Source organism: Acartia tonsa, chromosome 10 (genome assembly GCF_053477335.1).
Source record: "Acartia tonsa isolate MP-2025a chromosome 10, ASM5347733v1, whole genome shotgun sequence".
Classification (NCBI taxonomy): domain Eukaryota; kingdom Metazoa; phylum Arthropoda; class Copepoda; order Calanoida; family Acartiidae; genus Acartia; species Acartia tonsa.
Window position 1 is genome coordinate 19,126,823 of NC_137269.1, and position 27,828 is coordinate 19,154,650.

At 31.6% G+C, this 27,828-nt stretch overlaps 1 protein-coding gene across 1 annotated transcript; it reads left to right on the forward strand.

Moving 5' to 3' along the window:
• Positions 1-27,233, forward strand: LOC145330467 (uncharacterized). Its single transcript, XM_080175100.1, has 20 exons — positions 1-54; positions 4,371-4,478; positions 5,848-5,928; positions 6,755-6,871; positions 7,442-7,555; positions 8,229-8,267; positions 8,582-8,638; positions 12,078-12,170; positions 18,270-18,320; positions 19,467-19,545; positions 20,278-20,429; positions 21,023-21,132; positions 21,523-21,600; positions 25,539-25,629; positions 25,827-25,943; positions 26,242-26,354; positions 26,422-26,498; positions 26,574-26,647; positions 26,718-26,854; positions 27,230-27,233. Exons 1-20 carry the CDS (start codon positions 19-21, stop codon positions 27,231-27,233), a joined length of 1,728 nt encoding a protein of 575 aa, XP_080031226.1. The 5' UTR covers positions 1-18.
• Positions 27,234-27,828: the final 595 nt, after the last annotated feature.

Here is a 27,828-nt window from a genome sequence, read left to right on the forward strand (position 1 = left end):
GTAGAAAAAGGTTTAAAAATGCCAAAACGACCCATCAGTCACAACAAACTTGCAGTAAGTATTTTTTTTGGTAGCGAAGCTACTCTATAAATTGCCAATTTTTGGATATGCAAATCAAGGACATACAAGGGGGTGGGAGGTCAAAGGTTGATTATACACCCGTCCATTTTTTTCGTGAAATTATACAAGACCCTACAGTTGAATTACCTCCCATATCAAGATTTTTAACTCCTCCACCCCACGCCCCAAATAAAATAAATAAAAGTCAAAAAAAATTTGCCCCCCTACCCCTCCAAAAAGAGCGCTATGATAATGTGAAATAAAATCTGTCTACTGTTTCTGACCAATGGTAAATTGACCACAAACCAATGGTAAATTAAATTTTATTGCCTCTGAAATATTTGTATTGCTTAATAAAAAATACAATTTTAAAAATTAAGATTTTATAATTGACACTCAACTATAAAATACGTAAAAATTCCTATCTATTATAAATGTAAAAAAGCCATAAATTTAAAGTTTGTTTCATGTTTTTTTTCAAAATAAATATACATACATATAAAACAATTTAAGATTGAGTCTTAGAGCTTTATATAAAATTAGGATGTTTGTGTGTTTCATTGGCTGTGCATCTTTCTAAAATATCTTTAAATGTCCTAGCTCTCCTTTAAAATTGCTGCTTCTTGAAAGTTTCGGGTTGGTTCTCATCTATTTTTGGGGAGGAAACTCCACCAACTCTATAAAAAATCTACTTTTACTTTATTTAACTACTAGCGGCTACGCCCCTAGGGGCACTTGAGGAGGAAGGGGATTAAATCCCAAAACCTATTTTTTTAAATTAAGATATTTTTTTTAGGTAAAAAAAAAGATTTGGAGGGGAGGGTGGGGGGTCGACCCTCCCCCCCCCCCCCCACAAACCCATTGTAAATTTTTTTCTATTAGTTATAAACCTTCCCGGGGCCTAAGAGAAGCTACCCTGTTAAGGAGAACTCGATCAGTTCAGCGGTTAGCGTAATCCTTCGGTACAGACAAACAGAAACACAGACAGACAAACACACATCCTGTCACTTTATTATAAGGATATAAAACTTTACTTTTCTTTTTCCTTATAAAATATTGTTAATTTGCCCTGACTGTGCTAATTCTGGACGTAATTGTGCTTGATAATGTATTATAGATGTTGTTGTCAACCTATGCCATGTTTAATTGCTAAATTTTATATGTCCAAGAAAAAAAGAGATGACTGTAGCTATTTAAATGTTACAGCCCCAGTAGTTAAATGGATTATGCATCTGTCTGAAAAATAATGTTAATTCAAAGTTGAAAGCGTAGTTTACACAACTCGCCCTTATTCCGTTGATTTTCATTTTTAAGTAAAAAGTTATTTGTAATGATTTTGAATTTTATTTTGACTTGTAAAGCTGGTAAAAGGATGACATTTGACTATTCTAATATGACGTAATTCAGGATACTTTTTTATCAACTTTTTAAAAGGCGTTATAAAGAGCTTCTCATTTTACAAAATATTTAACTGCAGTTGGGCTATTTTCACAAATGTTCAGCCTCAGCAGTCGGTTGCTTTATTTGTAATTCTGTAGCAGCAAATTCGCAGTCGTAATTCACAGCTGCCGAGGCCTTTTCAACATCTTCTATCTTTTAATGTAGATTAATCAAATTTAATATTTTATCAAAAAATAGAAAAATTCTTGATGGTTATTCCTTTTCACTCTTGAATTTGACATTTTCGTGTTTTGCAAGTCAGATAGAAAAAAAGTAGAGTAATTTCTATCTTTTATATGCTTGTTATTACACAATATTCAACAAGTAGGATGTGTTAGTTTTGTTTACTTTTCAAGGTTAAATTGTTACTTTTTTTTAGGAGGATTGACCAACTCCCCGAAAAATAAAAAATCCATGTGCTGCTTCCCTGTAAAAAAATATTTGACTTTGTTTTATAGAATACCCCCATTAATAAAATAAAATTACTGGCAAGCCATTTTAAATTAAAACAGAAGACATTTTGTAAAGGATGGCTTTTCTAGCTTTTAATCCATACAGGGCTTTGAAAAAGGAAACCAAGAAGTACATCATTTTTAAAGATCCTATACTGCATACAGACTGCCTGACAGACCAAACAGCTGCATGAGTTATAAATGTTATTCAATTTCTTTGTAGAATTATCAGGCCAAATTGTTTTATATTCCCCTTTTTAGCCCCTTGTCTGTCTGACTGACAAGACAAGATATAGTATTTATACAATACAGGCAATATTAACAATTAGCAAACAAGGAAAAAGTATCCTTAAGTAATACAAAGTGTTTATCCTAATCATGACTTAAATGTGATATCGGTTTGCATTTCCTTCTGAAATAGCCAATTACCTTCTCATTAAAAATACAAATATTTCCTAGAAAATTTTATGGTATTAAACAACAAATAAGAAAACCAGCGCATCCACTCGATGTCAAGGTGATGGGTTCGAATCCTGGCCTAACAACCGTGCCATAACTAAAAACGTTGATAATGGTTTCTACTGATGCTATGTCAGGTGCGCGACATAAATAGTTAATGTAGGGGGAATGCCTTGGCCCAAAACAGGCGCAACTCCTTACCATTCAAAGTTAGGACTTAGTACGTGCAATCAAATTGTTGGTTGTCTGAAGAACGTATGACCATATAACCACGCAGAGCATTAAACAAGATATAATTAAATAAGATCACGTGGTGTATCCCGTCCTTAAGGCTAAAAAAATATTTTTCCAGTTTTAAGTGAACGTTAAAAAATTTAGGCGGCTAAACAGAGACTTTCAAAACACTTTCAAACTCATTTTTGATTGAAATATTTTCTTTAATAAAATAAAACAATTTGAACAAGGGGAAAATACACACAGGGATTTTGTTGGAGTTTCAAATTTACAAAGTTACAGATAAAACAACTGAGATGGATTCTTTAAAAAGATAGGATCGCTAAATCAGTCATTGTAGCTTGATCACCTAAATTGTTTTTCTAAAAACTCTTTCAAAATCATATAAAAAATCTACAAAAATTAAATAAAATCTTATGTTAATAACCCTTCTATGAATTTAGAACACTTTTCTTTAAAATAAAATTTTGTTATCTGGCTATCATAGCATCATAGCCGATTCAGCGATTCTTGGTTTTTTAAGACCTCACCTCTGGATTTTGGGTTTATGGTCAAATTTGTATGTCTTCTAAAATAATTTAATTAGATCAGCAAACAAATCAATTTGACTGCAATTATAATATCATTCAATCAACCACTGAGTAATAAAAAAAATGTGATTTCTATTAATAAATAATTGTATAGGAAATAGCCACTATCAAATAAAATTTGTTTTTATTTCTGCTTTATTAAACTTTTTTCCCATTGTGAAGGGGTATAGAGTTGCTAAAATAATAAACTCTTTTTCTGGGTCTTCCTGAAGTTTTTTGACATTTGTACAACATTGTTTTATAATAAATCTGTAAATATAGATGCATAACCCAGACATGTTGGGAACCTGTTTCGTCTCCTAGCAAATTGCTTTCTTCTCTTTTGTAATAACTTGGCTGTATTAATATTCCCGACGCTATTGGCTGATTTTCAAAGACCCAATTGAAATTCGGCAGAGGGTCTACGGGGTGGGGACATACAGTTATCTAACCCCTTCCCCCTCTATTGTTTTACTGTAATGTTTTAACACATGACAATGCATTGTAAATAATCTTTGCTTTAATTATATGTCTTATAATCCCCTAAAAAATGAGGAACTAAGACATGAAGCATTTATTAAAACTTCATTGCCCTCTCCCTCCCTATTAAGGTTGACTTTTCCTCGAAGGTAAATTCAACAAAGTGTACATATTTCGAAATAAGTTTTTCCTGATAATTTTGTATAAACATGTTGTTTTTACAGGTAAAGAAGTCCCCCTAAAATATTAGGCTAAAATTTTAGAGTAAAGCTACTAAATTTTTACTCTGACTGTCGGTTTGTCATAATAGAAGATTTATTTATAATTCCAATTACAAAGCTTACTTTACTTTTGGTTAAGCTAAGTATGTGAAAGATTTTAAAGATGTATGTAATAAAAGTAGCAGAGCTGCTCCAATAATCATAATTAAGCTCTCATGTAAGTTTCTCTATATATATCCATTTAAATAAAACTATTTCATGATTAGGGTTATTGGAGCACTATGAGTTTTAAACACTCTACGGTTGGAGAACTCGAGCTCTACCATAGACGTTTATTTCCTATCTGACATGGATCCTGATGCAATAAAGCAAGCTGTTTTTGTAAATGTTTAAAATTAGAAGTTTTAGTGTAACAAAAGTTGTCATAAATAAATTAAATAAAAACTTTTTTTCAGGTTGAGCTGTCTCGCTGTCTGGAAGACAATGAACTCGAGGAGTTTAAAGATCTAATCGGAGCTGCTCTTGAAGTTGAATATGATCTCAACCATCAATATAATGAAGACGTAAGGGTTTTGCTGAAAAGCTCCCTTTGACATGCTCTATAAGCTCATGTTTCTTATTATACATCTAATTCTTTTTTGGCCTAACAGTTAAACGTACACGGTAACAAATGTAGCTTGAACAAAAGTTCTTTCTAATTCTACTTCAGACTTTCTCAAATGTTTACTTACTTTCATTTTTAACTAAATTATAATTATGTTAATCATATATCATAGTACCTCACCGTGCAAAAATCAAGTTATGATTAATAATTTGGGTAAATTGTCAGAAAGAAAAAAAAAACATACAACTTTCCAATTCAAAGCGGCGTACAGATGTTATTGACATGATTATAGAGTTGCAACGCCTAACATTCACAATGTGAAATCAATAGGATTAAAACAGCATGCACATCTTTTACTGATCATTACTCGCTATCTTTTACGAACAGAATTACCATAAATATGCTTTGCTTTCAAGAGGTCCTAGGAAATCAGATAAAAAAGTTAAAAGGATTGGAGAAGAATTGATATGTATAAGTCTGCAAAAAAGAATTTTTAGAATTCTTTAATCATTTCCCAAACTTTTAATGGAGCATTTTAGATTTTTGGTTGGCAAACTACTTTATACGTCTAGCTTTTGGTCTGTATTTTCTTTCACAATTTTCTTTTTAGTCAACTACTTTTGAAAAATGCAATTTTGAACATAACTTGAATGATATTTATTAGATAAAATGCCACCTAGGAACTTGATCTTTAATATTTTATTGTCATGAATCTTTTTTCATGATTTCCTGAAACTATTAGCTTTATATGATAATTATCAAACCTCATTGCAAATGTTTAATAAACAGCATGAACTTTAGATCGACACTAAATAAAAAAAAATATTTTTTTAAAAAACTCAAAAAAAAGATTCTACAATTATTTTTCTATGGATGTCTAAAAATCTAATCCTGAAGATTTCCTTTCAAAGAATTTGGCACTCTTCAAAGTTCCAATTTAGTTTTCTGGAAAATATTTAATTTCCTGCAATTTTACATAAGTTTTTTTCTCTTTTAATGTCTTCTCTTGGACAACTGTCTATTGAAACAGCCAGGGCTCAGCAGCGGCGCCTCAGCTACAAAATAAAACCCACTTGCGTAAAGAAAAAAGGGTTATAGTCCCTATCGTGGCAACGCCTCATAAGGGGCGTTTCGTCTTATTTTATAGAAGTTTTTCCCTATTTCTAGCCCCTGCAGGGGGCTCTAATCCTGTGGGGCCAATTGCATAACCCTGCAGGGCAAACACCTAAACCTAACTTAAACTAACCTAAAACTCAAAAGTTAATGTGAATATACGACGAGTCGCCCCTAAAGAGGCATTGCCACGAAAGGGACATTTTGTATTTCAGTCTGGTCATAAGACACTGCTCCAGCTTGCTATAGACGAGGATGATCATGACACAACTGAGTATATTGAAACTTTACTCAAGGTAGGTCATGGCGGCAAAGTTATTCTTGCATCGTATTATAAACAGCTTTACAAGGATATAAAATGTACCATTATAATATTAAAACCAATTTTTTTAGGCCTGAGATGCGGAAGGCCTGGGTTAAAAAAACTGGTTTTAATCTTATTATACATTTTTATATTTGTAGAAAATTGGACATAATACGATGCTAGTAATAATTTCGCAAACCGATTAATCTCTGGTGGATTAGAACCAGTTCTCAGCCATACCGGAAAATCCCCTCTTTCATGTGCTGCAGATTAATCTAAAAGATTACTACCAGCTTTGCTGTATATTTGCTCTTAAAAACTCTAAAACAGTTAAATAAAAACTTATCATTCCTGGGTAGGTTTTTATATTCTCAATGAACAGCCCAGGTATAAAATACCCTTCATGATATTTCACGTTCTTATGCATTCTATTTAGTAAGGTCTATTGTAAGCCCTTTTATTGGGGAAGACCCACTTCACATTATTTGTCTTTTTTAATATCATAGATCAAAATGAAAGAAACCCCTATAAGAAATCTTGAGCTGGAGAAAATAATTTTTTCTTTATTTCACATGTGCTTCAAAAGAGTCAGAGGCCTTTAAGGCCATTTTTGAATAGTGCTAACATTTATGGCCATATATTTGGCAATATTTTATATTTCCGCGAATATTAGAATAAAAATCATAAAATTAATACCAGTTGTGTTAGCCCAGCACCTCAAGGCTCACAAAACTAATTTTAATTTTAAAATTTTCCACTTTAATATCTACGGAAAGCTGTCTATAACATGCGGTGATGAGTAACTACTCCTAATTTAGAATGGTGCTAGTGCAAAATATGTGAATTCTGTAACCAAAACTACACCATTGCATTCAGCTGCTGAGGACGGAAATCTTCATGATATCTCTCTACTTCTCAAGTATCCAGATAATAAGGTAGGAATCATTACTTTCAGTATCATTCCTTTAAATTTTTAGTTTCTATGAATATTTCATACGAAAGAGAGCAAAGGATTCTAAACACCTTCCAGCAGTGATTCTAAAAGTTTTTTTTATGAATACAAGACACTATAAGGAGCTTCATATTTTACGTGTAAATTGAATTATAATCCATAAATTGTCTATCTCTTTTGTCTATTGTATAATTGTGTGCGGCATTGTTTGACAACTTTGTACTTTATCGTCCTAGGAATCAGTATTCCAAATATCAGATACCATAAATCACTTAAGGTATCACATAAAATTTGGTGTTAAAAAAGTTAAAAATCAACAAGTTTAAAATAGACGTAATGACATACTTGTATTGATTGTAGAGTTGCTACGCTATCTATATCGTACCTAACAACCACAAGAATCACCATGCAAAGTTTTAAATCAATAGAACATTCCAAACATGCCTAAATTAACGAAAAAACTATTTGTTCCGGACGGACCGACCCTAATTATAAAAAAGATTCGTTTTTAAAAATGCTATTGGTTTTCAATCAATCAATCAATATTGTATAGGCTGATGTAAACGCGGCAAATGACAATGGATTAACAGCTGTTCATATTCTAATGGTGTTACTTCTGGATTCTGCACATCTACAAAATCTATCCAAAGAAAATAGACCAACAAAGGTATGTTTGTTTCTTATTAACAAAGAATAAGTGTATTTTTTTGGACATGATTCCAGTGACGTCATATTTTTCTTTCCCGAAAAAGGGAAGGGGGGAAGAAAAAAATAGATGGGAGAAAAGGGGGTTTTCCCCATCTCTTTTGAAGAGATTTTCTTCCCCCTTCCCTTTTTCGGGAAAGAAAAATATGACGTCACTGGAATCATGTCCCCATTTTTTGCACCAATACTCACAGCATCATTGCAAAAAACTAATATTCCAAAGTGATAAATATTACATTCAGTATTTTAAGGAATGGGTTATTCTTAGTAGTAAGATGTCTGTTTGTTAAAACAACGAATTATTGGGTTTTGGGACAGCTATTCAGTCGGGTGCAAAACATAATAGCTAATTTCCTAGCTAGATAAATTTCAGAACATCATTATTGTGATTTATTCTGACATGCATGTGGAGAAAAATGATAAGATAAACGTTTTTTTTAATGCAATTGTAAACTGGCGCGCGAAGTAAAATTGACACTTATATTGGCTATAATAGGAGGGGGGGGGGGGGTGTTTAGACCCCCTGTCGATGGAGGTTTAGGTTGGGTGACCCTTTGGAGGGTTTGTAAGACCCCCTTAACTTTACTGGGAGGGTTGATACTAGCTTCTCAATCTGATTGTATTTTCTAATTTAGATATCAGATGAAACTCTGGAGAAAAATATAGAAGAAGTCTTAGGAATGATATAATTTGATTCTGAAATTTAAGATAGCTTTTCTCCTTCCGTTCTACCAAACTTTGATCTAGAAAAAAAAATAAAAGAAGAATATCAACATTGGACTATTAACATTAGATGTATGAATACAATACATAAATATTAATCTAGCACCTTTCCTAAAATGGAACCTAGTCCTAAAAAAACAAATATGCATTGCCTAAAAACTGATAACAAGAGACATATTTTAAAGTTACTTAAAAAAAAACTGGATGTTTTTCTATAAGTTTCCTATATGCCTCATAAAAGAACTGAATTATATCTATCAATAATTTAGACTGCCTTTCTCTCATCATCAAACAGAAGGACTTGAAACTGGATTTTGACAAGGTAGACTTTCTTGTTATATAGACAGATGTAATAAATATAGAAAGAAATTAATTGAAAGAATAGGAGCAGCCAGTAGGAACAATCCAACCACCTTATTTGTTAGTACTAAATTCATTAAAAATAAGCCTTTGAGGTAAGGACCTAACGTATTAATGTTTTTTTTTATTTCAATTTTGGTAACATTGTTTTGATGACCAATGATGTTATGGCCAATGAAAATATTGGAGGCAAAATCGTTTTTCTTTAAGTGACTTTTACTTAGGGATATAAAGGGATAAGACTTGGGCCGATAAACTAATGTACATCCCCAATGATGATACACAAAATTACCAATTTTGTAAATTACAATTAATGGTTGAAAAGTTTGGAAACTCAAATGAACTAGCCACTAAAAATTCAATAAAAGTCACCAAAGTTATTAAGCCAGCAAATAAGTATTATAAAACATTGGAGACTTGTGTAATAAACAGCCCAATGTCCCCTCCCTTCCTGCATTTATAGATTATAGAAGTAATTTAAAACAAAGTTTGAACTAAAATTGAATTGTAATGCAACTTAATTAAATTAACTAAAAATGCTAATGGAATTAGTTTTGTTGTTACCAGGAACTACGGGGATATAATTTCCAGTATGGCTTCGAATCCGATTAATATCCGATGAATTGGAAACGGTTCTCAACCGCATTGAAAAATCATGTATTGTATCGTATTATCAACAATTTTCCACGAATATTAAATAAATATCATAAAATTAATACCAGTTTTGTAAGCCGGACCTTTTTTAGAAAGAGCGACTTGTCTGCGGTTTTGGCTTTATTTCTTTTTGGTCGAAATAGAAGCAGCTTATAGTGCTTAATAAAACAATGACGTCATACAATACAAATAAGCAATGATTACCAATATACATATTACTATTGGTTAAATATAAATGTATACTGGACTGCCTGTCATATTGGTCATTTGTATTGTATGGCGTCATTCTTATTAGGCACAATAAGCTGCTTTGTCGGGACAGATTGATTAGTCTCTTACTGCCCTATCTCAGAATCCCTGGATGGTGCAGAAAAATAAATAATGACCTACTTCAGGGATTTACTCAGAGACTAGGGATAGATATTAGAAAGAAAAATAAACAATGACCTACTTCAGGGATTTACTCAGAGACTAGGGATAGATATTAGAAAGAAAAATAAACAATGACCTACTTCAGGGATTTACTCAGAGAGTAGGGATAGATATTAGAAAGAAAAATAAATAATGACCTACTTCAGGGATTTACTCAGAGAGTAGGGATAGATATTAGAAAGAAAAATAAATAATGACCTACTTCAGGGATTTACTCAGAGACTAGGGATAGATATTAGAAAGAAAAATAAACAATGACCTACTTCAGGGATTTACTCAGAGAGTAGGGATAGATATTAGAAAGAAAAATAAATAATGACCTACTTCAGGGATTTACTCAGAGAGTAGGGATAGATATTAGAAAGAAAAATAAATAATGACCTACTTCAGGGATTTACTCAGAGAGTAGGGATAGATATTAGAAAGAAATATAAATAATGACCTACTTCAGGGATTTACTCAGAGAGTAGGGATAGATATTAGAAAGAAAAATAAATAATGACCTACTTCAGGGATTTACTCACAGAGTAGGGATAGATATTAGAAAGAAATATAAATAATGACCTACTTCAGGGATTTACTCAGAGAGTAGGGATAGATATTAGAAAGAAAAATAAATAATGACCTACTTCAGGGATTTACTCAGAGAGTAGGGATAGATATTAGAAAGAAAAATAAATAATGACCTACTTCAGGGATTTACTCAGAGAGTAGGGATAGATATTAGAAAGAAATATAAATAATGACCTACTTCAGGGATTTACTCAGAGAGTAGGGATAGATATTAGAAAGAAAAATAAATAATGACCTACTTCAGGGATTTACTCAGAGAGTAGGGATAGATATTAGAAAGAAAAATAAATAATGACCTACTTCAGGGATTTACTCAGAGAGTAGGGATATATATTAGAAAGAAAAATAAATAATGACCTACTTCAGGGATTTACTCAGAGAGTAGGGATATATATTAGAAAGAAAAATAAATAATGACCTACTTCAGAGATTTACTCAGAGAGTAGGGATAGATATTAGAAAGAAAAATAAATAATGACTTACTTCAGGGATTTACTCAGAGAGTAGGGATAGATATTAGAAAGAAAAATAAATAATGACCTACTTCAGGGATTTACTCAGAGAGTAGGGATATATATTAGAAAGAAAAATAAATAATGACCTACTTCAGAGATTTACTCAGAGAGTAGGGATAGATATTAGAAAGAAAAATAAATAATGACTTACTTCAGGGATTTACTCAGAGAGTAGGGATAGATATTAGAAAGAAAAATAAATAATGACCTACTTCAGGGATTTACTCAGAGAGTAGGGATATATATTAGAAAGAAAAATAAATAATGACCTACTTCAGAGATTTACTCAGAGAGTAGGGATAGATATTAGAAAGAAAAATAAATAATGACTTACTTCAGGGATTTACTCAGAGAGTAGGGATATATATTAGAAAGAAAAATAAATAATGACCTACTTCAGAGATTTACTCAGAGAGTAGGGATAGATATTAGAAAGAAAAATAAATAATGACCTACTTCAGAGATTTACTCAGAGAGTAGGGATAGATATTAGAAAGAAAAATAAATAATGACTTACTTCAGGGATTTACTCAGAGAGTAGGGATAGATATTAGAAAGAAAAATAAATAATGACTTACTTCAGGGATTTACTCAGAGAGTAGGGATAGATATTAGAAAGAAAAATAAATAATGACCTACTTCAGGGATTTACTCAGAGAGTAGGGATAGATATTAGAAAGAAATATAAATAATGACCTACTTCAGGGATTTACTCAGAGAGTAGGGATAGATATTAGAAAGAAAAATAAATAATGACTTACTTCAGGGATTTACTCAGAGAGTAGGGATAGATATTAGAAAGAAAAATAAATAATGACCTACTTCAGGGATTTACTCAGAGAGTAGGGATAGATATTAGAAAGAAATATAAATAATGACCTACTTCAGAGATTTACTCACAGAGTAGGGATAGATATTAGAAAGAAATATAAATAATGACCTACTTCAGGGATTTACTCAGAGAGTAGGGATAGATATTAGAAAGAAAAATAAATAATGACCTACTTCAGGGATTTACTCAGAGAGTAGGGATAGATATTAGAAAGAAAATTAATTAAAGGGTTATCAAAAATTTATGATAGGTATTAGGAGCTTTATTTTGATTGAGATGACTAGGGGAAAATTTCATGGGTTGGTTAATCAAAAATTAAATATAATGACCAATAAAATGTTCTTTGATGTTAATGTATAAACTAACAAATGATTGATATTCAATTAACTTTTTAGGAACTGGGTTGTAAAAGTGAGAGATTGCTGAACAAAAGTTCATACAAAAAGTTGACAACCATGACTCCGTTGCAGATATTATGCAGTTTTCAGGTAGAATTTAGTTGACAACTATAACTCTGTTGCAGATATTATGCAGTTTTCAGGTAGATTTTAGTTGACAACTATGACATTGTTGCAGATATTATGCAGTTTTCTGGCAGATTCTATGTTGATAACTATGACTTTGTTGCAGATATTATGCAGTTTTCAGGTAGATTTTAGTTGACAACCATGACTCTGTTGCAGATATTATGCAGTTTTCAGTTAGATTTTAGTTGACAACCATGACTCTGTTGCAGATATTATGCAGTTTTCAGGAAGATTTTAGTTGACAACCATGACTTTATTTAGAAAAATATATAAATACAGACAGAGATAGATATTCAGATAGATAGACATACATATAGACAGATTTATACACAGGTAGATAGACAGATAGATAGGCGTTTAGATTGACAGATAGATAGACAGATAGGTAGACAAATATATAGACGTCTAGATAGATAAACAGATAGATAGACAAATAAATAGACTTCTAGTTAGATAGACAGATAGATAGACAAATAGATAGACAGATAGATAGACAGATAGATAGACAGATAGATAGACAGACAGATAGACAAATAGATAGACAGATAGATAGACAAATAGATAGACAGATGAATAGATAAATAAATAGATAGACAGACAGACAGATAGATAGATAGATAGATAGATAGAAAGATAGATAGATAGACAGATATATAGACATATAGATAGACAGATAGATAGACAAATAGATAGGCAGGTAGATAGACAGATAGATAGACAGCTATATAGACATATAGATAGACAGATAGATAGACAAATAGATAGGCAGATAGATAGACAGATATATAGGCAGCAAAGAAGATAAAGTTCTTTGGTAGACAGATAGATAGATAGATAGATAGATTGATAGATAGATTGATAGATAGATTGATAGATAGATAGATAGATAGATAGATAGATAGATAGATAGATAGATAGATAGATAGATAGATAGATAGATAGATAGATAGATAGATAGATAGATAGATAGATAGATAGATAGATAGATAGATAGATTGATAGATAAATTGATAGATAGATTGATAGATAGATAGATAGATAGATAGATAGATAGATAGATAGATAGATAGATAGATAGATAGATAGATAGATAGATAGATAGATAGATAGATAGATAGATAGATAGATAGATAGATAGATATATGGATAGATAGATAGATAGATAGATAGATAGATAGATAGATAGATAGATAGATAGATAGATAGACAGATAGATAGACAGATAGATAGACAGATAGATAGACATGTAAATAGATAGATAGATAGACAGATAGATAGACAGATAGATAGACAGATAGATAGACAGATAGATAGACAGATAGGTAGACAAATAGAGAGACAGATAGATAGGCGTTTAGATTGACAAATAGATAGACAAATATATAAACGTTTAGATAGATAAATAAATAGACTTCTAGTTAGATAGACAGATAGATAGACAAATAGATAGACAGATAGATAGCATATAGATAGACATATAGATAGACAAATAGATAGACAGATGGATAGATAAATAAATAGATAGACAGACAGACAGATAGATAGTTAGGCAGATAAAAATATATATACACAGATTGATAAACAGAAAGATACATATAAAATAGATAAATTTAGATGAAAAAATATATATTAAAGGAAAATTAAAGGAAATATAATTTTAGGTCTTCACTGAAAGGGAAATTACTTTATTGATTATCTATAATACAAAGTAGCTTGATGTCTGTCCGTCTGTCCGTCTGTCCGTCTGACCGTCTGTCCGTCTGTCTGTCTGTCCCTTAAGATCTCGGTAACCACTGAACCGATCGGATTCTACTCTTCAGGGAATATACCTACTGGTCCTGTGGTGGTTTTAGGCTATTTTCTTGGGGGGTGGGACACCCCCAACCCCCCCAAAAATAAAAATAATCCAACCCCCAAAATTTTTTTTTACATTTTTTTTGTAAAATCTCAGTAACTGCTGATCAAATGGGCTCTACCCTTCTAGGAATATACCTACTGGTCCTCTGGTGGTTTTAAGCTATTTTCTTGGGGGGTGGGACACCCCAACCCCTAAAAAAATTAAAAAATCCCCACTTCAAAAAAATTTTTATAAAATTTTTTTTTAAACAAAAACCAGTAATTGGGGTGGGGGAACCCCACTGCAACATGGGGCGAAGCCCCCATGAATCCCCCCCCCCCGAAAAAAAAATCAAAATATTTTTTTTTTAATTTTAATTTTTGTGTATGCGAACAACCTAGGTCTAATTTTTACAAATTGAAATTTTTGTGTATTAGGCAAACAACCTGGGTTTAATTTGTACAAATTAAAATTTTTGTGCATAAAGCACACAACCTGGGTTTAATTTTACCACAGAGTAATTAAACAAAGAATAATTTTTTGAATATTTCTATTAAGGAGGGTTGACTTCCCAAAACTATATAGGGCAAAGCCCCTAGAGGCTAGGGGCGAAGCCGCTAGTTTTATTATAAAATAACTTTCTCTTTAATATTACTATGAGTAAAAATAATTATTTTGCATATGTTGTTACTAGGTTTGTGCTTGGTAGAATCGTTTGATCTATTCAAAACTTTTGTCATTTATAGAAGTGTCCGTTTAAATTCTTTGCTTATTATTAAAGGGTCTTTTGAGAGTTTATTTGTTTTCAAATTTATCTCCGAATCAAATTTATTAATGATGAATTTAAATATGTTCCAAGCAATATATTCTTAAACAAGGATGACATTGACAACATCTTTAAAAGCGAAGCTCAGAATTCAGCAAACAAACACTTGAAGAGTGTCAAAACCTAATAAGCAGAATATTGATTCAAAAGTATAAAGTATATAAACTTGTTGCATTCTTATTCCTTATTTGAATGTTTAACTAAACTTTGGGTAAAATAATAATTTATACTGCAAATGTCCCCTCCCCTCCCTCCCTCTATTAGTTGTCTATATTCACCTGCTGTACTTGCATTCTAAAACAGATTTATATGGCATATGTACATTTTAACAAGGATGTTTACTTCATTATCAGCGCAGCTGTATAAAAAATTGATAATAAAAGCCTAACAGGGGCGTCCAAGTTTTTATTTTAAGGGAAGGGGGGGGGGGGTAAAAATGTGGGGTTTCAAAGTATTAGGGAAATAAACAGTAAACACCCCTTTATCCCGAAGACGTCAATAAAGCCTAGATGAGTAAAGCCATAGGCAATGGTTTTAAAGTCTAAATTGTTAAGAATTACATATGTTGAAAAAAAAAGAAAACGAAAAGAACTTTTAGTTAATTATCTCTCTTATATAGCTAAAAAGTTTAAGTCAAATACAATCTAAAGGCAAATTATAGAGAAGCGACGCTTTCAAAAATGCAGAGTCCATATAATTATGAGAGCCATTAAGTGTTCTTCCCTTTTCCGGTACTTACAATTTCAAATTATAGATGCATAAATAGATGAATAGATAATAGAAAAATAGTTATAATAAACAATTGAATTTGCTTTAGGGCCCAACTTTTGTTCTATAATTCTTAATCTTAACTTCCCTCATCCTCTCCTTTGACTCAAAATTTCATTCAAAAATAAATTCAACTATTATTTATGTATAAAAATTGTTAATTATATTAAGCAAAGTTTATTATAAATGTATAATTAGTTATTTATCGCATCGTATTATAAACAGCTAAGGCCCGGGCTAACAGACTGGTTTTAATTTTATGATTTTTGCTATTAATTCGTGGAAAATTGTCTGTAATACGATGCGATAATTGATTTTCAATATGTCTGAGAACCGGTTCACAGAAAATTTAACCCTTTAAATGAATTATTGAAATATAAACTTTGGAAACTTCAGTGATTAGTGGATTCATTAAGTTAAGTGTTTGAACGTTCCAACCACTAATTTTAATCTTCATAGTACAGAAGGTATATTTTGTCCTATCATTTGGGATTACATTGTACATCAATTTATCGGCCATATTCTTATCCCTTTATATCCCTGTCATATTAAAGGTTTAATTATGCTTCTGTAATACAATGAAACAGATTTAAGAATTGAAACTAAACAGAACACACTCATAGGTTTCCTCTTATCAAAGATAGAGACAGTCAATATGACTATCTAATATATTTTGTTTAAACTAGAATGTGTATAATATGTATCTATTGCTTCGTTTTTTAGGCATTTTCTCCCCAAAAAAAGAACAAAAAAATTTAATAAAAATATGTTTTACTACCGGAAACGCCCATAGAGGCCTCTAGTTGCCCATGAAAGAAGGGAGTCAACCAACTCAACTTTAAATTTTAGTTTTATAAAAGTAAACCAAATTTTTTAGGGGGGGGGGGCATTTTTTCCTAGGGGCGATTTCTTTGTTACCCCCTCCCCCCTAGTATGGCTCCTAATAATTTCCGCTTGATTAAAACTGGTTCTGGTCGATACTGAAAAATCATTGATCGCATAGTTCTAATTAGAATTTTCTACAAAAAAAATTAATTAAAATCCCTGCTCCGTTTGGCTAGGCAATTTGACCCTTTGGGGGACACCAAAACTGAAAGTAATACTATAATTTTTCATTTTACTCTCTGCGGAACTGTCCATAATGCGATGCTATATATAACTATTCGTTATTTAGAGATATGTTAAAAATAAAAACAGAAATGTTGCATGATTAAAATTAAACTTCTATACCCCTAGCCTAGTGTCTGTTGGTAATACATAATTGGTCATTTCCTATATATCTGCATGTTCACATGTACATACATACTTATTATAAATAGATTCAAATTTATATAAGCTGCACTTTTAACAGCAAAGCTACTCTATGATCCATTCGTTTTCCAAATTTTCTCTCTTTCTACTTTGGTAACTATTAATTTCCGGTGGATTAAAACCGGTTCTCATCCATACGAAAAAATTGTCTAGCCTTTGGCATCTCGGGGCTTTTAAAAAAGCTGGTTTTAATCTTATAAATATACATTTTATATCCACGGAAAGCTGTTTATAATACGATGCGAGAAATAACTATTCTCTTTCACTTCGGGGGTAGTTTTTCCTATGCTTAGCCCTTGCGTATACTTGCAGTGACCTAACCCTGCGGTGCTACCCAGTACCCAATATAACCTACCCTAAAGTGATCAACAAACAATCGAAAAACTCCTCCTCCCTCACATTACTTTAGACAAATTTCAATATAAGTAGAAAAGTAAGGGAAGGGGGGGATCAAGAAAGTACTTTGTGTGATATCTTTCATAATTTTTAGTAGCGAAGCTACTCTATAATTTGAAACGTCCGCCTGTCCGTCTGTCCGTAAGTCCGTATGTCCGTATATCTTAGTTTGGGGGAAACGTGATTTTCTCGGCTCCTATAAAAGATAAAAGGCTGAAATTTTTTGACAACATTCCCATTATTAAGGAGCACAATTAACTATAAAACATCAATGGCGGTAGTACCGCTTTTTAGCAGGTTTTAGGCTATTTTTGTATTTTTCACATTTTTCTTTATATATTTGGTGTTTATGGTCCGATTTCCAAAAAATTTTCAATTATAGTATTAAAATTAAATTTCCTGTCGTTTCAAGAAAACAACTATGACGGTCAGACTGCCTTTAAGCAGGTTTTAGGCTATTTTTTGTATTTTTCACATTTTTCTCCATACCTTTGGTGTTTATGGCCCAATTTCCGAAGTTTTTCAGTTATAGATATCAAAATTAAATTTCCTGTCGTTTCAAGAAAACATCAATAGCGGTAAGACTGCCTTTTTGCAGGTTTTTGACTATTTTTATATTTTTCACATTTTTCCTCCTATCTTTGGTGTTTATGTTCCGTTTTTTTTTAAATTTTTGTAGTTAAAAATATAAAAATTAAATTTCCCATTGTTTTAAGCATCCAGTATGTAATTTACTTTGACCGCCAGTCTGTTAGTCATAGTACTGAAATATAAATATTAAGAAATTAAAAACAAATGTTGAAAAGGTTTCGTGATTTTTTCCTAATATACATGCTTTAAACAACTAATATCTAAATTCTTATTTATTTGTTTGTGCTTCGCTACTTATGGATGTTGTCATCCTTGTTATTTCTATTTTTAGTCCTGGAATGCAAAACAGATTAGCATAACTCTACACAGAAAATTAGCGGATGTAAGTTTTCATTCAATTTTTATAATTCATAAAAAGTGGATTTATTATTATTTGAGTCTTACACCAGATTATCACGAAACTTGTAGCTAGCTAAAATAACGATCTCCATCATCAATACTTTTCACCCCATCCCTTTCCTCATACTGGATAAACGAACTGACGAATAAGTGATGTTCATATTAGCAACCTAAATTGACAAAGATTTTTCTCCTGTTATAATATCCAAGTATATTATGTATCCCATTTGATAAAATTTGAATTTATCTGAGAATTATAGAATTTTTTTTCAGAAAATTTAGATTTACCTATCATTGTAAGTCATAATAAACGATAAGTAATTCAAACAATTTCTATTTTGTTTTCCTAAAATTTACAAATAGACAAAAAATTTTTTATGAAAGTAAAGATTCTTAATAATTCTATCAATATAATTTTTAGCACCACATTTGACCATTTGTCAGATTAGAAAAATTTTTAGAACAAGTTTTAGAAGCCTATCTTATACCAGACAAATAAAAAATCCATAATTTCCCATAGCGTTATGAACAGACGGACAAACAAAACAAGTTATGAAAAAGATGCTTATTGGTTAAGGAGGTCTTTCACGTTTTTAGAAGTCTATCTTTTACACACATCAGACGAGTAAATTACATTTCCTCGTATTGGAGCTTTCTTTCAAAGTGCCTAGCGAGCACAGACCCAGGGGCGTCCAAGCTTTTTATTTTGGGGGGGGTAAAAATTTTTGTAGGGGGGGGGGGTAAAATGGCGCGCTAAGCGCGCCGCAAATTTTTTTACCCCCCCCAAAATCGTTTGGGGGAGGGGTAATCGCCCCATTACCCCCCCCCTTGGACGCCTATGCGCAGACCCATTATCTTATTTTTTGGATAAATTGAAAATGAGTTGAGTGGGTACTTTTTTTTCTTCATGTTTTAGGGCTACCCTGTACCGAATGTGACCTAACCTAAGATAAACCCCCCCCCCCCCGATATTTATAGTTCATTCAAAAATGAGGCCAGAAAACTTTGTTAAATTTCAAGTCTACCTCTTATACCAGCTTAATATAAGCAATTTCAATCACTAAGTAAGTTATAGTGTCGTTGTATATAATATGAAAATATCAATAATAAACCACTATTTTGTATTAAGACAATAAAAACGTTGCTGCTAAAAGGAGCTGACCCTAATGCCACAGCTGCTAAAAATACAGTCGCAGGATCACAAGCAGGTATCTAGCTTTCTTTCTATCTATATCTATCTTTCTTTCTATCTATATATATCTTTCTTTCTATAGTATCTATATGTGACTATCTATCTTTCTTTCTAGCTAAACGTATCTATATATCCTTCTTTCTATCTATATGTGTCTATCTAAATTTTTTTTATCTATATGTGACTATCTATTGTTCATTCTATCTATATTTGTCTATCTATCTTTTTTGATGTCGATATGTGTCTATCTATCTTTCTTTCTATCTATATGTGTCTATCTATTTTTCTATCTATCTATATGTGTCTATATATCTATCTTTTTATCAAATGTGACTATCTATTTTTCTTTCTATCTATATGTGTCTATATATCTATCTTTTTATCTATATGTGACTATCTATTTTTCTTTCTATCTGTCATTTTTGTTTTTATCTATATGTGTCTATCTATCTTTCTTTCTATCTATATTTGTCTATCTATCTTTCTTTCTAGCTAAATGTGGCTATCTATCTATAACTTTCTATCTATATGTGTCTGTCTATCTTTCTTTCTATCTATCTGTTATGTGTATATCTATCTTTCTACCTGTCTGTGTTTTTTTTACAAAAAAGGCTTATCATCAAGTGATTGTTTTCTTCATTATGTTATAACAGAATTAGTTTACATAGAATGAGCAATTAAAAACTAAAAACCTATCTAGATCTTTAAAACTGTTATTTAAAATTTTTACTTGATTTAAATGTTTTAGGTTCGACTCCCCCCGTGTTATTGGCGGCTATACGAGGCTATTATTTGGCCATAGATGTGTTCAAGATGGTTACAAATACTAATTTTCTTGTGGAAAATAAGTTCCAACAAAATATTCTACATATTGTACTAAAAGCTGGATATTATAATAAGGTATTATATCTTTATATTTTTAAACTTTTGATAATCAAGATTATCTTATAATAGAGCGTCTCAACCCTAGGTTCTAATGGCTTTGGATTCAAAGGGGGAGGTAAAAAATGTGTTTAAAAACGGCCACACCATCACAATTTTTAGTTCTATAAATAAAATAGCATGAAACTATTTTTGGACATATGTAAAGCTTGCTTAAATTGAATAACATAATCAGTTTAGTAATTATTTAAATCTTAAGCATGACACAAAAAATAATTCCTTAAAATAAAAGTTTAAGTTTGACATTTTTCTTCGGAGCAAAGCTACTCTATAACTCAATTATATTACAAATTGTGTCCGTATCTACATATATATCTATTAAGATCTTAGTACATGGAGATGAGAGTGGATATGTAAATGAGAATACCATTTATACTTTGTTTGATAAGAATAATAGTTATCTATCTATCTATCTATATATCTATTCAGATCTTAGTACATGGAGATGAGAGTGGATATGTAAATGAGAATACCATATATACTTTGTTCAATAAGAATAATAGTTATCTATCTATATATCTATCTATTTTTCTATCTATCTATCTATTAAGATCTTAGTACATGGAGATGAGAGTGGATATGTAAATGAGAATACCATATATACTTTGTTTAATAAGAATAATGGCTTTATACATACCAGTATGAAACTTATGATAAATAGGTTAGTAGGTTTTAATTATTTGTTTTCCCTATATAAAAGTAACATGATGCCTGTTTGTGTGTGTGTGTGTGTAATCACTAGAATAAAATTATTTATTAACTTCATGTGAATTAAATGTTAATGTTTGTAAATAGTTTAATTTGTTATGACTAAGAATAAAAAAAATGGAATAGTTTATCTATCCATCTATCAATTTATCTACTTAACATGTTTATCTTACTATCTAGAATTGATTCCTACATAACATTATTCATTGCCAAAACATTTGTCAATCTATCTATCTATCAATCTCTTTAAATATCTATCTAGAATTAAATAATTAATATATTTCTGTCAATCTATCTATCTACCAATCCATATATCTGTTTATGTATTTATCTATCTATCTAGAATTGATTCCTATGGCAACACGCCCCTACATTATGCCAAGCATTATCCTAACCAAGAAATTGCTAAATTTTTACTCAGGTAAGTTTTATATTAGTACAGTCAAATGGATTTAATATTTTTAAAGAACGTGTCCTAACTTTTGTTATTTTTTTAACCCATTAGTGACGAGCTCCCAAAGTTCAAATTTTTTTTTTCAACGGTGTTTAACAAAATAGATTTTTTCAATAATTACAGAATTTAAAAAGTAAGGTGTCAAATTAAAGATCTTACTATTTTTGTTCATAATGGCAATTTTCTTTTTTTGTTGCGTTTTAGTACATTAAAACCAACTTAATTTTTTTTCAAAACTTAAATTACTTCAAAAATAAGAGGTCTACAAAAAAACCGATTGCAGATATAATTTCTATGGATCATTTTCAGTGGCGTGCGAACCGAAGGGGGCATTTGGGGCAATCGCCCCCCCCCCTAGCGACCAAAACGCCCCCCCCTGCCCCCCCCTAGCAACCGCCCCCCCTGCCCCCCCCTAAATGTTAAAAAATGCCCCATTTTGCCCCCCCCTGGTCAACAAAAATGCCCCTTTTTGCCCCCTACCCTACAAAAAGCAAAACTATCCCAGTTTCCAAAAAAAAAAAAAGATCAAGAAATACTCCAAAAAAAAATTTTGGCGCTTCGCGCCAAACAGACAGTTACTATTCATTTAACCTTACCAAATTTTTTAATTAGTGTAGAAATTAGGTTATAATCTTTTTTCACTGAACATAACAAACCAGGTTATAGGAAGTATTTTATTTTGTATTATATAAACTTTTTACCAAAGAAATTTTGTACATCCCCAATGATGATACACAAATTACCTTATATAGATTACAATTAGTGGATGAAATGTATGGAAACTCGACTTAATTAACCAACCTATCAAAATTCCATTAAAGTCCCCAAAGTTGTTGAGCCAACAAATAAGAAAATTTTATATGAAATATTGGGGACTAGTGTAATAAATAGCCCAAAAACACCTTCCTCCCTGCATATTTGAAGAAAAAAATTTGCGCTTCGCGCCCTTCCAAATGGTTTCTGCTATGAAATATTGGGGACTAGTGTAATAAATAGCCCAAAAACTCCTCCCTCCCTGCATATTTGAAGAAAAAAATTTGCGCTTCGCGCCCTTTCCAATGGTTTCTGCTATGAAATATTTGGGACTAGTGTAATAAATAGCCCAAAAACTCCTCCCTCCCTGCATATTTGAAGAAAAAAATTTGCGCTTCGCGCCCCTCCAAATGGTTTCTGCTATGAAATACTGGGGACTAGTGTAATAAATAGCCCAAAAACCCCTCCCTCCCTGCATATTTGAAGAAAAAAATTTGCGCTTCGCGCCCTTCCAAATGGTTTCTGCTTTGAAATATTGGGGACTAGTGTAATAAATAGCCCAAAAACCCCTCCCTCTCTGCATATTTGAAGAAAAAAATTTGCGCTTCGCGTCCTTCCAAATGGTTTCTGCTATGAAATATTGGGGACTAGTGTAATAAATAGCCCAAAAACACCTCCCTCCCTGCATATTTGAAGAAAAAAATTTGCGCTTCGCGCCCTTCCAAATGGTTTCTGCTATGAAATATTGGGGACTAGTGTAATTAATAGCCCAAAAACCCCTCCCTCCCTGCATATTTGAAGAAAAAAATTTGCGCTTCACGCCCTTCCAAATGGTTTCTGCTTTTTATCACAATGAAAGGACAAGTAATTTTTTTTTATTTTTTACACAGTTCATCATATCTTTGGTTTTTATGGTACAATAGATTTTTTTGTGGATTATAATATTAAAAAAAATCAAATTTCTTGCTGTTTCGAGCATCCAGTATGTAATTTACTTTGACTGTCATCACACAACATACAGGAAAAAGGATTTGTGACTTTTTCTACCTAAAATATACATTTATTTCAACAGATGCTCTTTAAATCTACTTGTCTGTATTCTTATTAATGATTTTTTGTGCTTTGCTACTTAAAGATGTTGTCATCCTTGTTGTCAAACAATAAAGAAATATTTGATATCATTTTCTCATATTAGGTTAATTTTTGGTAAATTATTTCCAAAATGAGTGTTTTTATCTCCCCCCCCCCCCCCAATTTTTTTTAATGGGGTTATTTATCCTTCCTGATGAGATTTTATAACATCCCCTTCCACCCATTAAAAATGTTTTGTGGTGGAGGGGGGGGGGGGGAAGGTTAATTTATCTTCTGTACTATTTTTTCGAAGATGCTTTCTAGCTCCCTTTCCTTTGGTCATTGCAGGGTGGGGAGAAGGGATGGGGGAGAAGAGATGGGGGAGGGAAGAGATGGGGGGGGGGAAGAGGTGGGGGATATAAATGGGAAATAGGGATGGGGGAAGGGATGGGGAAGAAGGGATAAGGACTAGGAGGCCCATAATCAAATAATCCCACCCCTTAAAACGCCCTTTAAAATTAGTATATATAATCAAAATGCCCCCCCCTAAAGCAAAGTGCCCCCCCTTAAAACGCCCTTATTTAAAATTAGTATATATAATCAAAATGCCCCCCCCTAAAGCAAAGTGCCCCCCCGGGGCACTTTGATTTAGGGGGGGGCAAAATTTTACAAAATCTTCAAAATGCCCCCCCCCAAACAAAGTGCTTTGCACGCCACTGATCATTTTACATTACTTACTAAAAACACCGACTAGCTATGTAAAACAATTCACAAAAGTTAGGACACCTTCTTTAGAAAAAGTAATGATGGCTCCATCCATTTATCGCACGACTTTTGTCTCGTGTCCCTAACTGTATATTTTTAGGGGTTGCACCTGTGGGACAGGGCATTTCATTAAACTACATTTTTATATAGTTTTTTTTATAGAATAGCAATCCCTTACATTTTAATCTACATTCCTAAGATTTCATAATCCTTCTTTGCTAAAAAATTAAATCATAATAAAGTAGTAAAGTTTAAAAAGTATTTATTTTTGTTAAATCAATTTAAAAACAAAATTTGGATGGTTTTATTGATATACAAGACTGAATAAATGCCATTAATAAAATTGACCATTAATAAAATTGGCTGACATATTATAGTAAATCTTATAGCCTAGGAGTTATGGTTTCTTATACATTTAACGTACATAAAAAAAATAGGGTTTTTAGAAAAATATCATCTTATAATGATTTAATTTCAGCATTAGATATTGATAATAAGATATGGTCGAACTTTATTATATTATTATTTCGAATTACAGATACAACGACGAAAGAATTTCAGATTGACAGTTTCTCTAAAACTATATTCTTGAAAATCACATTTCTCTTATAATTAACATTAATAAAAAATTTATTTTGAATAATGAATGTTAAAAAAATACTTTGTTTTAATTCCTTTGAAAATAAACTTCTTTCTTCTGGAATAAGGTCAAACAAAGAAAATGCATTGAAAAGAAAAATATTTTGTTTGTTTTCTAATATGTGTTTGTGATGATAGACACTCTAAAATATTTTTAATTTTAGTTAAAGATAGGAAAAAATTGGGGACAATTTCTCTTGGGAGGCTGTTTGTGGTACTCTCCCCCATAATAGTTATAAACCTTTACTTTACCTATTAGAAGCTACATCGTAGAGAAGAACCATGTTGATCCAGCGGTAGCTACAGACAAAAAACCTTACTACTTTATATAATATGATGATATGAAAACTTTATCCAGGAAAGTTTTAAAAAACTCCAAGGCAGAGTTAAAGTCTTACCCCAAAATTATCCATCTTTATATCTATGTTTACATTTGTTATTATCTACTAATCATTAATAGTGATAGTATGAGCTACTTATAACTCCCCCCTTATGACAAGGACCCTGTCCCGATTTTGTGTTGGGTATTTTAAATCAGCTAATAGTGTCGGAAATATAAACACAGCCGAATCCCTACAGAGAACAAAAAGCAATTTGCTAGCAGACGAAAAAGGTCTCTACCACTCGGGGCAGGTAGTTGTCTGGTAGTACATCATTCTACTAATCTATCCATCTAGAAATGGAGGAAAAGTGGATAGAAACCCGCAAGGCAGTGTCAATGTTCATCCCAGAACTTTGGAAGAATATTTCTTTGAGGAATGCATTAAGGTATAAATTTTGTTCTGTTTTTAAAACTTAGTTTGACACATATTTTAATGAAATAAATAATAAGAAAAAAATCTGCATATAGTTAATTCTGCAATTATATAGTTTTAAATTTTTTTACCACAAAACCACTTTACATAAAATTGTCCTAGTTTTTATTTGTAAAAACTGAGCTTAATATTTCTGCTTCTAATTTGAAGACCTCTGGAGAAGATGTTGATGATGAAGAGTTTACCATCACAATCTTGTTTGATCAATTTGTTAAATCTGAAGTGCCTCACAACATACCTATTGATCAAATACAACAAAAAGCACAGGTAAATATGATGAATGATATGACTTTTGATGAATCTATAGATAAATATATTGATGAATCTATTAATGATGAATCTTTTGTTTAATCTTTTGATGAATCTTTTAATGAATCTTTTGATGATTTTTTTGATGAATCTTTTGATGAATCTTTTGATGAATCTTTTGATGAATCTTTTGATGAATCTTTTGATGAATCTTTTGATGAATCTTTTGATGAATCTTTTGATGAATCCTTAAATGCCTCCTTAAATGACTTATATTGGCTAGGTATTTTAAACTTTTAATAATATAATTATTTAGGAGTTAGATAATGCTTTTGAAGAAGAGAAAAAATCTAAAAGTGGTGGAAAGACAAAAAAAGGAAGAGTTGATACAAAGAGATTGGAACTCTTTGCATACAATGATAAATACAGGTCGGACAATTATCAAAATCCTCTAACAATAAAGAGAAAAGCAGTTATTTGATAAACTTTGTTTCAGACCATTGTTGAAACATCCTGTTGTTGGCAGTTTCTTGGAGATGGAGCTCAATAATCTAAAAAGAGGATATATTATAGGTTAAGAAACCTTAAAAGTATTTTTTTTAATTATGAACCATTTTCTATTATTCCTTACATCAAAATATTTTATAGATTTTATTGTGTATCTACTGTATGTTGCTGTTCTTTATGTGTTCTTGGGAGAGAGATTTAATGGACTGAAAAATGTAAGATTGCAAAAACAACTTCTTTTAATATAAATTTTTCATACTTGAATCATGTTTATCTAATGTTCAGAGATTTGTGACACGTTATTCTGTATACGATGTTCCTGGATTGGACTACAGTATTACCATCAGCTCCATTGCTATTGCTGCTGTCACGTTTATTCTTATTGTAAGAGAGTTCTGGCAGCTTTTTAAACTCAAGAGAAGGTCAGAATTTCAAGTTTTTACTTTTATCTAAAATTCCCTTATTCTTATCCATTAAACTAGTTGCCTGTACCCCAGACTCAGGGGAAAGTAGCCTAAAACCACACTTAGACATTTACAAAGCTCTCATTTAAACCAGCAACTTGTGAGATTTTAAGCTTTATCAATAAGGAAAGGAGGTTGAAAGTCCCCTACTCAATCTTGACTTCAATTTTAATAAACTACCTTCCCACAAAATAGCTTCTAATATCCCTAGAGCTTATGTGTGAATTTTTCTTAATAGAATACAATATTATTTATTTATATATAAGATCTTATATGACACTAAAAATAGGGTTAATGTAAATTATAGGAGCATGGATCTTTGGAATATTGTAGCTGATCAATATTATTCTTAGGTACTTTTCTTATTATGAGAACATGCTGGAGTGGTCAGTCCTCATCCTTGTTGTTGTTTCTTTACTCCCTGATCAATGGGTCACTAGGATTGTTGTCACATTATATAACACTAGCAGCTACCCCCCTAGAGACTTCTAGGGGTACTAGAGGATTGGCGAGTTGAATTTCATAACCATTATTTATTGTTTAGATTTTTAAAAATTAAATTTTCTTTTCTATGGACGATTTCTCTTGAGGGTGGTGGTACTCTATCCCAAAATAGTTATAAATCTTCTCAGGACCTATGAGAAGCTCCCCTGTAAAGGAGAACCTGTTTCTTTTTATTTAAAGGGGGAGGGCGGGAGTAGAAAAGAGCCTAAAACCATCCCAAGACTTAACAGTAAAAAAAAACAGTAAAAAATCATACCAGGACCTAAATAAATCTTCTTTAAAAAGGATACGTCATTTGGTTCAGTGGTTACGGAGACCTTACAGACAACTATATCAATGTTTGATTAAGGCCACTCTTATCATATGTTACATAATAAACATAAGCCATCTAAACTTTATGTTTGAAGGTTAAAATAAATATTTTTGTA